This window comes from Macaca nemestrina, chromosome 7 (genome assembly GCF_043159975.1).
Source record: "Macaca nemestrina isolate mMacNem1 chromosome 7, mMacNem.hap1, whole genome shotgun sequence".
Lineage (NCBI taxonomy): Eukaryota > Metazoa > Chordata > Mammalia > Primates > Cercopithecidae > Macaca > Macaca nemestrina.
Window position 1 is genome coordinate 89,270,171 of NC_092131.1, and position 13,730 is coordinate 89,283,900.

Here is a 13,730-nt window from a genome sequence, read left to right on the forward strand (position 1 = left end):
CCATGATGGACACTTAGGTTGATTTTGCTATTGTGAATAGTGCTGTGATCAACATGCAAGTGCAGTTATCTTTTTGATTACAATGATTTCTTTTCCTTTGAGTAGTTACCAAGTAGTGGGATTTCTGGATCAAATGATACTTCTATTTTTAGGTCTTTGAGATCTCTCCATATGTTTTCCGTAGAGCTTGTACTAATTTACATTCCCATCAATAGCATATAAGCTTCCCCTTTTCTCTACATCCTCTCCAATATCTGTTATTTTTTAACTTTTTAGTAATAGCCATTCTCACTGGAGTAAAATGACAACTGTGGTTTTAATGTGCATTATCTAATGATTAGTGATGTTGAGCATTTTTTCATATGCTTCTTGACCATTTGTATGGTTTTTTGTTTGACAAATGTCTATTCATGTCTTTTGCCCACTTTTTAATGGGTTTATTTGGTGGGAATACACACACACACACACACACACATATATATATATAAACTCACACATACGCACACACAATGGAATACTATTCAGCCTTAAAAAATAATGAAATAATGTCTTTTGCAGCAATGTGTATGGAGCTGGAGCTGGAGACCATTATCTTAAGTGAAACAACTCAAAAACAAAGTCAAATACCACATGTTCTCACTTAAAAGTGGGAACTAAATAAGGTGTACACAACGCAGAGTGTGCAATAATAGACATCAGAGTCCTGGAAGGATAGAATAGTGGAAGTGGGGTGACAGATGAGAAATTACTTAATGGGTACAATGTATATCATTCGGGTGATGGTTACACTAAAAGCTCAGAATTCACCACCATACAATATATCCATGTAGCAAAACTGCACTTGTACCCCTTAAATTTATACAAATAAAAAAAAGAAATTCAATTAATAATTAATAATCTTCCAAAACAGAAAGTGTCAGACCCAGACAGACTCACCGGTAAGTTCCACCAAACAATTAAGGAAGAAAATATACCAATGCTGTACAATCTCTTCCAAAAGATAGGTAGAAGAAATACATCTCAACTCATCCTTATAAGGCCAGCACTACCTTAATACTGAAACCAAACAAAGATATTACAAGAAAAGAAAACTACATACCAATATCTCTCATGAACAAATGTGCCAACATTTTTAGAAAAATATTTGCAAACTGAGGCCCGGCGCAGTGGCTCATGCCAGTAATCCCAGCACTTTGAGAGGTCGAGGCGGGCGGATCACGAGGTCAGGAGATCGAGACCATCCTAGCTAACACAGTGAAACCCTATCTCTACTGAAAATACAAAAAATTAGCCGAGCGTGGTGGCGGGTGCCTGTAGTCCCAGCTACTCCGGAGGCTGAGGCAGGAGAATGGCGTGAACCCGGGAGGCAGAGCTTGCAGTGAGTGGAGATCACGCCACTGCACTCCAGCCTGGGCGACAGAGCGAGACTCCGTCTCAAAAAAAAAAAAGAAAAAGAAAAGAAAAGAAAAATATTTACAAATTGAATCCAAAGTACACTCCTTCTTCTTTATCCATGGATTCCACAACTGTAAATTCAACCAACCTCGAATCAAAAATATTCAGAAAGAAAAACAACAAAAAATAACAATACAGCATTAAAAAGTAACACAAATTTTTTAAAAACAATAGAGTTTAATAACTATTTACATAGCACTTACATTGTATTAAGTAATATAAACAATCTAATTTAAAGTACAGTCATGTGTCGCTTAACAAGAGGGATGCATTCTGAGAAATGCATCATTAAGCAAATTCATCATTGTGTGAACTTTGTAGACTGCACTTACACAAACTAGATGATATAGCCTACTGCACACCTAAGCTGTACAGTAGGGCCTATTGCTCCTAAGCCACAAACCTGTATAGCATGTTACTGTACTGAATATTGTAGGCAATTGTTAAGTATTTGCGTATCTAAACGTATCTAAACATAGAAAAGGCACCATAAAAATTCAGAATACAAGGTAAACACTTAACCATGAATGGAGCTTGCAGAGCTGGAAATTGTTCTGGGTATATCACTGAGCAAGTGGTAAGTGAATATGAAAATTCAAGACATTATACTATACTATTGCAGATTTTATAAACGCTGTACACTTAGGCTACACTAAATTTATTTTTAAAATATTTTTATTTCTTCAATAATAAATTAATTTCAGCTTACTGTAACTTTTTACTTCATAAACTTTTCCATTTCTTTTCAACTTTTTGACTTTTTTGTAATAACAGTTTAAAACACAAACACATTGTATAGCTCTGCCAAAATGTTCCTTTATATTCTTACTCTGTAAGCTTTTTATTTATTTATTTTTACTCTTCAAATTTTTTTGTTAAAAACTAAGACAAAAACACACACATTAGCCTAAGCCTACACAGGGTCAAGATCATCAATATCACTGCCTTCCACCTCCACATCTTATCCTGCTGAAAGATCTTCAAGGACAATGACATGAATGGAGCTGTCATCTTCTATGATAACAATGCCATCTTTTGGAATACCTCCTGAAGGACCCACCTGAGGCACGTTTACAGTTAGCGGGGATTTTTTCATAAGTGGAACGAGTATAGTCTAAAATAACAATAAAAAGTATAATATAGTAAATACATCAACCGGTAAAATCATCATTTACTATTATTATCAAGTATTAGGTACTGTGCATAATTATATGTTCTATACTTTTATATGACTGATAGCATAGTAAGTTTATTTGTACCATTATCACTAAAAACAGGCGAGTAATGCATTGTACTACAATGTTACAATGGCTACATCACTAGGTGATAGAAACTTTTCAGCTCTATTATAATCTTATGGGACCACTATAATATATGCAGTTCACCGTAGACTGAAACATCATTATACAACACATGACTGTACACAGGAGGATGTGAATAGGTTATACGCAAATACTATGACATTTTATATAAGGTACTTCAGCATCTAGATTTTGGTATCCACAGGGGTCCTGGAAATAATCCTGCAAAGATACTGAGGGATAATTGTATATAAAAAGAACTATACATCATGACCAAGTGAGATTTATCCCAGCTATGCAAGTCTAGCTCAACACTCAAAAACCAATTAATGTAATCCATTAAATCAATAAGCTAAAGAAGAAAAAAACACATGATTATATCAATGGACACAGGAAAACCATTTGAGAAAAATCCAACACCCATTCATGATTTAAAAAAAAAAAGTCTCAGTAAACGCTCAGTTATTTTGAGGATATCAATAAACTCCTTTATATGGAGAAGCAAACGACCCAGAATAGCCTTCTGCAAATTTGTTTTTTAGATGTGAATATAGAATTTCACATATTTATTTTTCCTGCTCTCAATTTTTTTAATTTGATGCATCCGAGTGCTTTTGTAACTTTGTTCTGTCATCCAATCTTTTTTTCATTTTTATGTTATTCACAAATTTTCTAAGTATGCCTTCATTTTGTCATCCTGACATAGACTTATTTTTATTACATTGTTTGAGTCTTTTTGGAAAATAAATTCTCCAAATTTATTTCTTCTGCAGCAGGAAAACAAGTTTTGATACATAATCTCAGGGTATCTATCTACCTTAATGCTATTAATATAAATTGTTTCTTCATGGTTTTGATTATAACGAAATTTTCATAAAACAAGTTTTAGTTTTTCAGACATCATAAATTTTACACTACTATTACTTCATTATACAATAATCTAAATAATTTTGAAACTATTTGCCTCAAAAAAAGAAGAAACTCATATTTTTTATTCTATTAGTAAGTAATGTTCTTAACAGAAAAGCAAAATTCTTAATCTACTAGAACCAGGAGAATTCTATCTTCAAGAAAGTATTTTAGCTATTAATAACACTGTCTGCTGTATCACACAGTTGATGAATTTTATTTTCTTTTAAACTTTTTCCTTAGCTGTTGCTCTTGCTAGAGCTACTAACAATCTTTAAAGAAGAAACTCATGATTGGACACGGTGGCTCGCTCATGCCTATAATCCCAGCACTTTGGGATGCTGAGGCAGGTGGATCACCTGAGGTCAGGAGCTCGAGACCAGCCTGGCCAACATGGCGAAGCCCCGTCTCTACTAAAAATACAAAAATTAGCCAAGCATGGTGGCAAGCGCCTGTAATACCAGCTACTCTGGAGGCTGAGGCAGGAGAATCACTTGGCGGAGGTTGCAGTGAGCCAAGATCGGCCACTGCACTCCAGCCTGGGTGACAGAGTAAGACTCTGTCTCAAAAAAAAAAAAAAAAGAAGAAGAAGAAGAAACTCATATTTCTGATTCTATTCTTATCTAAGCTCAGAGACATCTACGTGCCTGTTTGTCACTGGTCCTTGATAAAAGTATTATTCAAATATGATCAAACTTTCTGTATATTTTTCTAATTTTCTTTAATAGATTTGTATTATTTTGTAATAAGAAAACTGCTCTAAAAAAGAAGAATCCTCAAAAATAGGCAAAATTCCTCTGATATACACATTTAGAACATAATTATTGAGATAATTGGGACCCCATTACATTTTATTATCATCCAATCTACATTTTACAATCTTATCTGTAAAGCTATCTTGAGAAAATTTGTCAAAAACCCAATGAAATTTTCAAGTCAGACTCAGGGTCAAACATTATTAGGAATATGGCATCCATCTTCCTCCAGAAATTATGGCTTTCTTCAAGTCACAGAGCACTGGCAGAGAAAAACTAAAATTTAAAGATTCTTAGATCACGTTTTTTCACCTCATGATCTCTATCAGTGGTATCAGCATACATTATATGTCAGCTCAAGCTCATCCCAAAGAAATGATTTCCACAAACTCTTCTCCAGTTTTCTGCATTCTGAATGCTCTCCTAGATTGGCAGCCCTCGCACCCCAATCCCCATAGTGTTGCAATATCCTATAGCACGCAGTAAAGCTAGTTTTCAATGTTTGTCTTCCAGAGTCACAACCAGTGATCTCAACTTATTAAGGGCCATATTATGCTATAATGTGTACCAGAAACATCAATTCTTGAACGTCCCCATTCATGCCAGAGAGACCAGGTTTTGGTGCTCACGATTTTACATGCTTTGTCAAAATGTGACGTCAAAATATCTAAGATTATACAAACACCAAGATTTTATCAATCCTATACAAGAAATCTGGAGAAGTAAAAGAATTCCAACCCTATACGGTAGGTGGTTTCTGAGGGCAGTCATATTATCAGGCTCACATTACAGAAGATCCCTCTGGTGGCTTTCTGGGGAAGATTCTGGGAGGAAGGGGAGGCGAGGCTCCATGCCCACAGACCGATTAGGAGGTAAGGAATAGGAGATCCTAGGCCAAGGAAATGACACTAAAAAGAAAGAGAAAGGGACAAATACAAGCAATATTAAAAAGAACAGACCAGGCCGGGAGCAGTGGCTCATGCCTCTAATCCCAGCACTTTGGGAGGCCAAGGCGGGCAGATCACGAGGTCAAGAGATCAAGACCATCCTGGCTAACACGGTGAAACCCTGTCTCTCCTAAAAATACAAAAAAATTAGCCGGGCGTGGTGGCAGACGCCTGTAGTTCCAGCTACTTGGGAGGCTGAGACAGGAGAATGGCATGAACTCGGGCGGTGGAGCTTGCAGTGAGCCGAGATTGCACCACTGCACTCCAGCCTGGGCAACAGAGTGAGACTCTGTATCAAAAAAAAAAAAAAAAAAAAAAAAAAATCTCTGTGTCACCAAGATTCTAACTTTAAAAAACTGGGTGGTATCACCAATCTGGGTGAGAATGCAGAAAACTCCAGTTTCTACAGGGAAGGTGACAAGTTTCATAAAAGTTATATATGGAATTGCTCTTTCCAGTTATGTCGTCTGGAGTTCATAAAAGAAGCCAGGACTAGTGTTAAAAATATGGGAAGATATTTCAGACGCATGCAACACTTAGGATGAAAGATTTCAATGCATAAAAGCAAGGGGTACAAAACAGGAATGCCAACACATCTTTTCTCAAGTTCAAGAGGGTTTAATCTTATAGCTAAGATTCAGTGGCAAATTTGTGTGGGAGAGAGGGTGAATATTTGTCAGTAATATTTCTTTCGGCCTTCAACATTATGCTTCCAATTCCTTACTAACAGTCTATTGCTGCCACTACAAGGATTGCTACAGGTCATTCTGGAGCTGATGAAGAGCAGGCCAGTTTCCTAAAGGTTGTTTAATCCACACTTGAATAATAGCAGGTTCACATGACAGCCACTCCTACTTATTTGGTAACCCACAGAAGCACTGAAATACTCTCTTTGAACAATTATTTATACTATTTTTGAATAGTATATTCTTTGAATAATTGTGTAAATTTTATCATGTGGAAAGTTTAATGTATTTCTTAATTTACAGCTTTATATCTCTTCATTTATAGACAGTTTTGTAATATATTTTGTAATTTCTACACTTTGTATTTGCTTTTCTTTAAGACAAGGTCTCACTCTATCACCTAGGCTGGAGTGCAGTGGTGCAATCATATGTATCATTTGCTTTTTATTTAGTTATGAACCTGGTTCACATAAAATGGAAATATTTTGCATTTTTATTTATTAATAAATCAGTGTTTCTTCTTTTCGTCTCCAAAATATTTAATCCATTTATAATCATTTAATATTTATATACTTTTCAATATAAAAAATATAAAAAATAACTTGTTTAGGAAATAATTGGGATAAAAATAATTATCATGCACATTGTGTGGTAAAGCAATTTACATCTTCTGGTCTCGAAATGTTTTCTTGGTTAATAATATTAAAGTTTCCTGAGTTGTCTCTCTATGATTTTCCTCGAATTTTACCTTCCAATTATAACTGAACAAATTAAGATGGCAAAAGCCTCAAATGCTCAGAGCTATCTAAGCAATTATCTTTACTTTGTTTTTCCCTCAGTATATAGACCCTGAGAAACTGAAAACATGAATACAGGTACACACGTGAATTAGAAGAGATAAACCTTTGAGAATCCATGCCAAGGAGAACAGCATCCAAAATTTGGTATTAATGGGAAATGTGCCCAGTATGTGAGATTTTAGCAATCACTATCACCAAAATCTTCAAAAATAAACAAGGAAGCTACATTCAGAGAGTGAATTCACTCCTCATCAATATTTTCAGGATTCTTAAAGCAAGGGTTCCCCGTGAAGAACTGACCAGATCAGAACAGAATCCGTTGAGGAGAGATTTCACAGTAGATATTGAAAACACTAACTCAACTAAAATGATTTGTGAAATGTTCAATTAAAGAGATTAATTTCCAAGAATAGTCAAGATGAATCTGAATTTTTTTGGACTGGGAGAAAAAGAATTCTGCCTGATACTGAAAGCCCTAAGAAACAGTTTCCTCATTGCTACCTTCAAGTCCTTATTTCTAAATGTGTAGATGACAGGATTCATAAAAGGAGTAATAAGGGTATCAAAGATAGCTAAAAATTTATCTATAGGTAAGGTAAGAAATGGCCACACATAGACAATAATGCAAGGACCAAAGAAGAAAACCACAACAGTGATGTGAGCTGTGAGAGTGGACAGGGCCTTGGATGAACCTCCTGAAGAGTGTTTACAAACTGTGACCAGAATAAAGATGTAGGACACAATCAAGATGAAGAAAGTGCCCATGGAGATGAAACCACTGTTGGCAGTGACCAGAAACTCCAGTCTGTATGTGTCTATACATGCGAGTTTGATAAACCGAGGAAAATCACAATAAAAACTATCCATTTTGTTGGGGCCACAAAAGGGTAAGTTTACAACAAAAGCCAGTTGGGCCACAGAATGGATGAGTCCAATGGTCCAAGCAACAGCCATAAAAGAAATGCATGTTCTTAGGCTCATGATGTTCAGGTAGTGGAGGGGCTTACAGACAGCAATATACCGATCATAGGCCATGACTATGAGCAGCACCATCTCTGTACCACCAACAGTGTGAATAAAGAACATCTGAGTAATGCATCCTTTCAAGGAGATGACTTTATGTTTTCGGAAAAGGTCATAAACCATCTTTGGGGTTGCAATGCTGGAAACACCTGTATCAATGAAGGAGAGATTTGCCAACAGAAAGTACATCGGGGAATGTAAGTGATGGTCTGAGATTATAGTAAGCATAATGAGAATGTTTCCCAGCATACTTGCTACAAAAAATACTGTGAAAAACAGAAAAAGGAAAATCTGAATCTCCCAAGAACTCGTGAGTCCCAACAAGAAAAATTCAGACACCACTGAGTGATTTTCTCCATTCATCAACTTCATGTGCAAGGCTGACCTTGAAGTTACCTGAAGAACGAAAGAGGAAGAAAAACATAATTTTTAAGTTGAAATTGACATTCTGGCTATGGAATAATGACATAAATGTCTACTACTCTGCTCAAGATTACAAGGTGATCTTGCCATTTTATACCGTTAGAATTTACATAGTACAAGGTTCATGGAAAGCCAGCCCTAGAATTTTTTCCACACCTAGATACTTGGTATTCTTTAATCATGTAGGCTCAAATTTAGTTTGGGCTTTACTGTATAATCAAGAAGAGAAAATATAAATAAAGTCATCTACAAACTTAAGAGAGATAAATCAGATAGTAGAGAGACTTGTGTTTCCTAATTTCTACATGGAAAAAAAAATGCTACAGAATGAAAAGTGCAAACATTGGGAAAAGTTATTTATTTTTGTTGTGAAAGTTACTTATTTTGTATATATGTAGCCACCTTACTACACTTTGTAGTTTTTTACTGAAATATCTTGGGTTTTCTAGCTTGACAATCATGTCATCAGCAAAAAGGGATAACTTATTTCATTTTTTAATTTTTGTTGGTTTGATTAAAACTATATTCATTTCATTACCTCCTGATTAAGTTGGAAGTGCTATTATACTTTTCTATTCTGTTAATGGTTACTATCCATTTTCTAGTGATACAGTTCTGCACTCTTATTTTAAAATACATCAACTATTTTCCTCACCAACATGTTCTGTTTCCTTTCTACTTTGCTCAAACACCAATTAAGATGACACCTTCAAAATACTTTTCTCCCCTGTTTACTTTTCTCCTCTTTCCATTCAATTAAGTCAATTCTTTTTCATCCTTCTGGAATTACTATTGGTTTTACATATTGATTTTCTTACCTCCTGTATCTGTCCTTCCTATTTTGTTTTCTTTCATGATTTTCATCTCATTATCTTTATCCTATGTGCTTTAAGATATACATTGCACCTAATCTTCCAGCCTCAAATTTGGATTTCCAAAATAATCATCTGGCCAGGTGCAGTAGTTCATGCCTATAATCCCAGCACTTTGGGAGGCCGAGGCAGGAGGATTGCTTGAGCCCAGGAGTTTGAGACCAGTATGGGCAACATAGTGAGACCCCACCTCTACAAAAAATAAAAAGATTAACCAGGCATGATTGTACATGTCTGTTGTCCCAGCTACTTGGGAGGTAAGGTGGGAGGATCACTTGAGTCCAGGAGTGCAAGGCTATCCCAACCTGGGCAACAGACCTAGATGCTGTTTCTAAAAAAAAATAAAAAGAATTAAAAAGAAATCATCTAAGCCAAGCACAGTGGCACATGCCTGTAATCTCAGCTAGTAGGTAGGCTGAGGCAGGAGAATCACTTGAGCCTAGGAATTCAAGGCTGTAATGTACTATGATCACACCTGTGAATAGCCACTGCACTCTAGCCTGGGCAACACATAGAGACCTCATCTCAAAAAAAAAGAAAAAAAAAATCATACTGTCTTTAAATTCATCTTCTGAATTGCTCTGCTCCAAAGAATCTTGTCTATGTTGCCCTTGAATCTCTTTACATGCTATTATTATGTTTTATTAAAATAAGTATCTGCTTCTACCAGCAGCGCTGTATCAAAGATCAGCCTAATACTACATATATTTAATATATGCTTTATGCATATAAATTATGAGATTTGAGAAGAACATTCAGAAATATAGGCCAACTACCTGAGTTCAACAACTACTCAATATATCCTGCCTAGTCTGTTATTTTGTACACTCTAATCTCTCCAGAGATGTAAATGCCATCTAAAATACAGTGGTAGGCTCCTTGTTGTGTTGTTGTAATAATTACTTGAGTTTTACAAAAGTGCCTTAAAAATCTTTGAAATAAATAAATACCACCGTATTGGGTTTAAAGTAAACTCTAATTTTCAATGACAATATTCTAACTTATTGCTTGTGATGAAGCAATTAAAGAAAAGTTGGTGAGAATTTGATATTTTTAATGATCCAAACTTAAAATTGAACTCGTCTCAAATATTTTCCATCACAATACAGGCTGACCTTGAAGACAAGTAAAATTTTCTCCACAAGATAATAAAGAATGACAATTTAAAATAAAAATTCAATCATGTTAATCTTTTCAAATCTCAATTTAGGGTATTAGATAGTTTATTTAAACCCATGTGTTTTCCTCCTTATGTTTAATAATCTGGGCAGACAGGTAATATATTTGTTAAAAATGAATAACTGGTCAAACTCCAGGGTTTAAATATGACTTAACCATTTACCCTCCCATTTTTTCCCTAACCTTAGACAACATATCTATCTCACTGTATCTAAGATACTATCAAATTGAGTAATAATAGTTCTGGCCTCAAAATTTGCTATGGGTAAAGAGCTTAGAGCAGTTTTTGACACAGCAAGAACTCAATACTGTTAGCTGTAATGACATTATTATAAACATCCTGAGTGGCACTAAATTTGTCTGGTAGTTCACTTAACTCTCAAACTTCTCCTTTTGTCATTCTCTAGTTTTTCATCATTCCTTCACTACATAAATAAGAGCGTTATTTAAGATCTTGCCTCGTTCTCCTCCTTTAATGGGCTTTCTGTTTGGTCTTATTATACCCTCCCCGTAAAACTTGACCACTATGTGAAAGGTAATACATATGGAAAGATCTAGTAGTATTGCTAGCATATAACTTCTAGTTGAATCTGAGTAAGTATATCATTCATCCCCTAATTCTTTCTAAACAATACAGTCATATTTCCCTCAGCCTACTAAGCAGGATTACCTAGATGTTTATATATTACATGCATGTGAAATTTTACATGACTACAACAAAATCCATAATTACCTCTCTAATCCCCAATGCAGCTTTTCCTCAAGATCTACTATATCATCACAAGCATCTCATCTGTCCTGCTCCTCTCAAATCTCTCATTTGTTTTCAATAACCATTACTGAAATTCCATAATTCAGGACAATTGGCTTCTCAATTTCTCCTGAATATGGCCATGAGATTACTTTTCCTAAGTAGCACTTTGATCATATAACTAGCACTGCCAAAAACTGTTCAATGGGTCTCATTACCTCTGAAAATACAAATTCCTAATCTAGAATCTACTGCTGTAATTTGGCTTTATACCATATTGCTAGTATAATCTCCCTTCATGCTCCTACTTTTCAGAAATACTTACTCCTCCTAATACTATCTTCTCCACTGCCCATCAATGACCCCCTTGCCTCCACTTTTCTAAAACTGGTCTCATGAGAATCACCAAATACCTTACAGTAACTAAATCTTAATCCTCACGATTGCTCTGCATTATTTCACACTGTTCACCATTTCCTACTGTCTGAGAAATCATGTAGATAGTGAGATATGCAAAACTTTTATCATCTTCCCCTACTGGTAATGTCTATTCCACAGGCTGAATCTAAAGAGAGTATCTCTTCAAATAAGAATTCTAACTAGATTCATTAACATAGAGAATGATAGAATCATCATTGCTTAGAGGCCAAAGAGCAGATCATACCTAAATGCACAGTGCCCAAAGTAACTTTAAATATACACAAATTACAAATCTCAAAATCTGCTTTGGCATTTTGTTGAGTGTTTCAAAATTGTTTTCTTTACTCTTTTACAAACCCTCAGACATAATCTACTAAGGACGATTATTTAGGATTATTTACTTCTGCTAAATCCTCAGTAGAGATGGAAACTACTACTATTCTCCAGATAGTGATCTTTTATACAAGTGAAATCATGCCCAAAAAATCCATCAACTAAACTTACTAGTCAATGACTCAGTCATAGAGTTATTTAACTATTTACCTCTCCTTAATTTTATGATATCCATAATAAACACTTTTCTGTTATTAATGCCATCTCCTTTCTCAACCCTTTTAAACACATTGGTTGTTCTTCTCTGATTCTCTTCACTATCTACACATCATTTAGCACATTAAGGAATGTGCTAATAAATCTTGGTGATAAAACATTAATAAGGGTATCTCTAATTACAAATATAATCCAATTATTTCCTGAATCTTGAAGGTCATACTTCTGTTAATTCTGATCTCATATTGGGCTTTAGAAAACAATGTTATATTATAGATGTACTATATCCTTTGGAAATCAAGATATTTTGTGTTAGAATATCATTAGTCCTGATGATTAGCCCTTTCAGTTAAAAACTCATCTGAATTGAGAATGCTCCTATTCTCTCACATAATTACAACTAAGTCAATTTTCTCAAGTTCTGTCCTACTATAAATGCTGCTTGTTGCTCTTTATCCTTTTCATTAACATTTCCTCCAGGAAACAAATACCAAAATTTATACCATGGATTTGCTTTTTTCCTTACAGTTTATAGCCTTTAAAAATCTTTCATATTTTTTGTTATAAAATAGCCCATGAAGAACGTAGGAAAGGTAATACAATCCACATTTTACAGATTAGAAAATAAGGACTTGAATAGATTTTATGGATTGCCTGATTTTGCACACCTAAGTATCCAATTCAAACCCAATTTTGCAATTGCTTTTTTAAAATGTAAATGATTAAAAAAGAGTATCTGAAGGAAATGTCAAAATTTTAACAGTTGCCATTTTTCTATGGAGGGACTATGGGTGTTTTTGTCCTCTTCTTCCTACTTTATTTTATAAATTTTCTACGGTACACATGCATTTCTCTTCAAAGAAAAACATTAAAGAGCAAGTTGACTTCAGATTCCAGGCATTCTTCACTATGATACTCCGTAAGTCACCAACAATCTAAAGTCAAAGATTATTTTCAGGGCAGACAGTTTTCAGAAGTATCTTTTACTATCTGAGTACTCAACAGAATTTCAGTGAAGGCAAAGTGGGTCTTGAGTGTCTCTTGCCTTATCTGCAGCTCCTCTACCATCTCTTGCCATACCATCATCTACTCCTACTCTGGTATCTACCATTTTCATACTTCCCCTTTGGCTGTCCAGTAACTTCCACTACATCTTTCTCTCACAGATCTAGTCTCCTCTAAGTTCTTAGCCTTCAGAATTATTCTTTCCAGATACTTTCAATTAGCCTATTTAATATTGAGCCAGCTCTACATGAAGTCATAGGAGGAAATCAATGCAGTTAGTTGCCTGGGTTTATGTAAATTTGATTCATCATATTTTTATTTTAGTTATATATGTCCCTAACTGTGCTATGCTTCCTGATTATTCCAGGCTGCTATAACTCTCCGCTCTCACCCTGCCCTCCTTGCACAGCAGAATAAGGGACGTCAACAACTCAGAACTCAGCTTCTAAAATGTTGCCTATAGCTGATCTCAGCTCCCTATGGCAACGTTTTTAAATGATAATTGATGCTTACCCTATTTTACTGTCTTCTTCGTCTGTATAACATCAATAAAAACACAACAGATGAATCTTCTTTGAGCCTTGAAATGATTCATACTCGATGAAAATGCCGTTAGTCCTCTTTGCAAAGAAGCACTGTGGGACCCAAAACTGTG

General features: G+C 35.1%; 2 protein-coding genes and 1 pseudogene across 2 annotated transcripts in view; all 3 read right to left on the minus strand.

Moving 5' to 3' along the window:
• The window catches only part of LOC112423159 (olfactory receptor 4F6), a 64,333-nt gene that overhangs the window by 20,712 nt on the left and 29,891 nt on the right, over positions 1 to 13,730 (minus strand). The gene's annotated exons all lie outside the window — the stretch shown is intronic.
• The window catches only part of LOC105499235 (olfactory receptor 4F6-like), an 84,925-nt pseudogene that overhangs the window by 9,368 nt on the left and 61,827 nt on the right, over positions 1 to 13,730 (minus strand).
• LOC112423163 (olfactory receptor 4F3/4F16/4F29-like) lies at positions 7,250 to 13,724 on the minus strand. The gene is made up of 2 exons (XM_024786919.2): positions 13,589 to 13,724; positions 7,250 to 8,272 (listed from the first exon to the last, which is right to left on the minus strand). The coding sequence occupies exon 2, from the start codon at positions 8,246 to 8,248 to the stop codon at positions 7,250 to 7,252; it is 999 nt and encodes a 332-aa protein (XP_024642687.2). The 5' UTR covers positions 8,249 to 8,272; positions 13,589 to 13,724.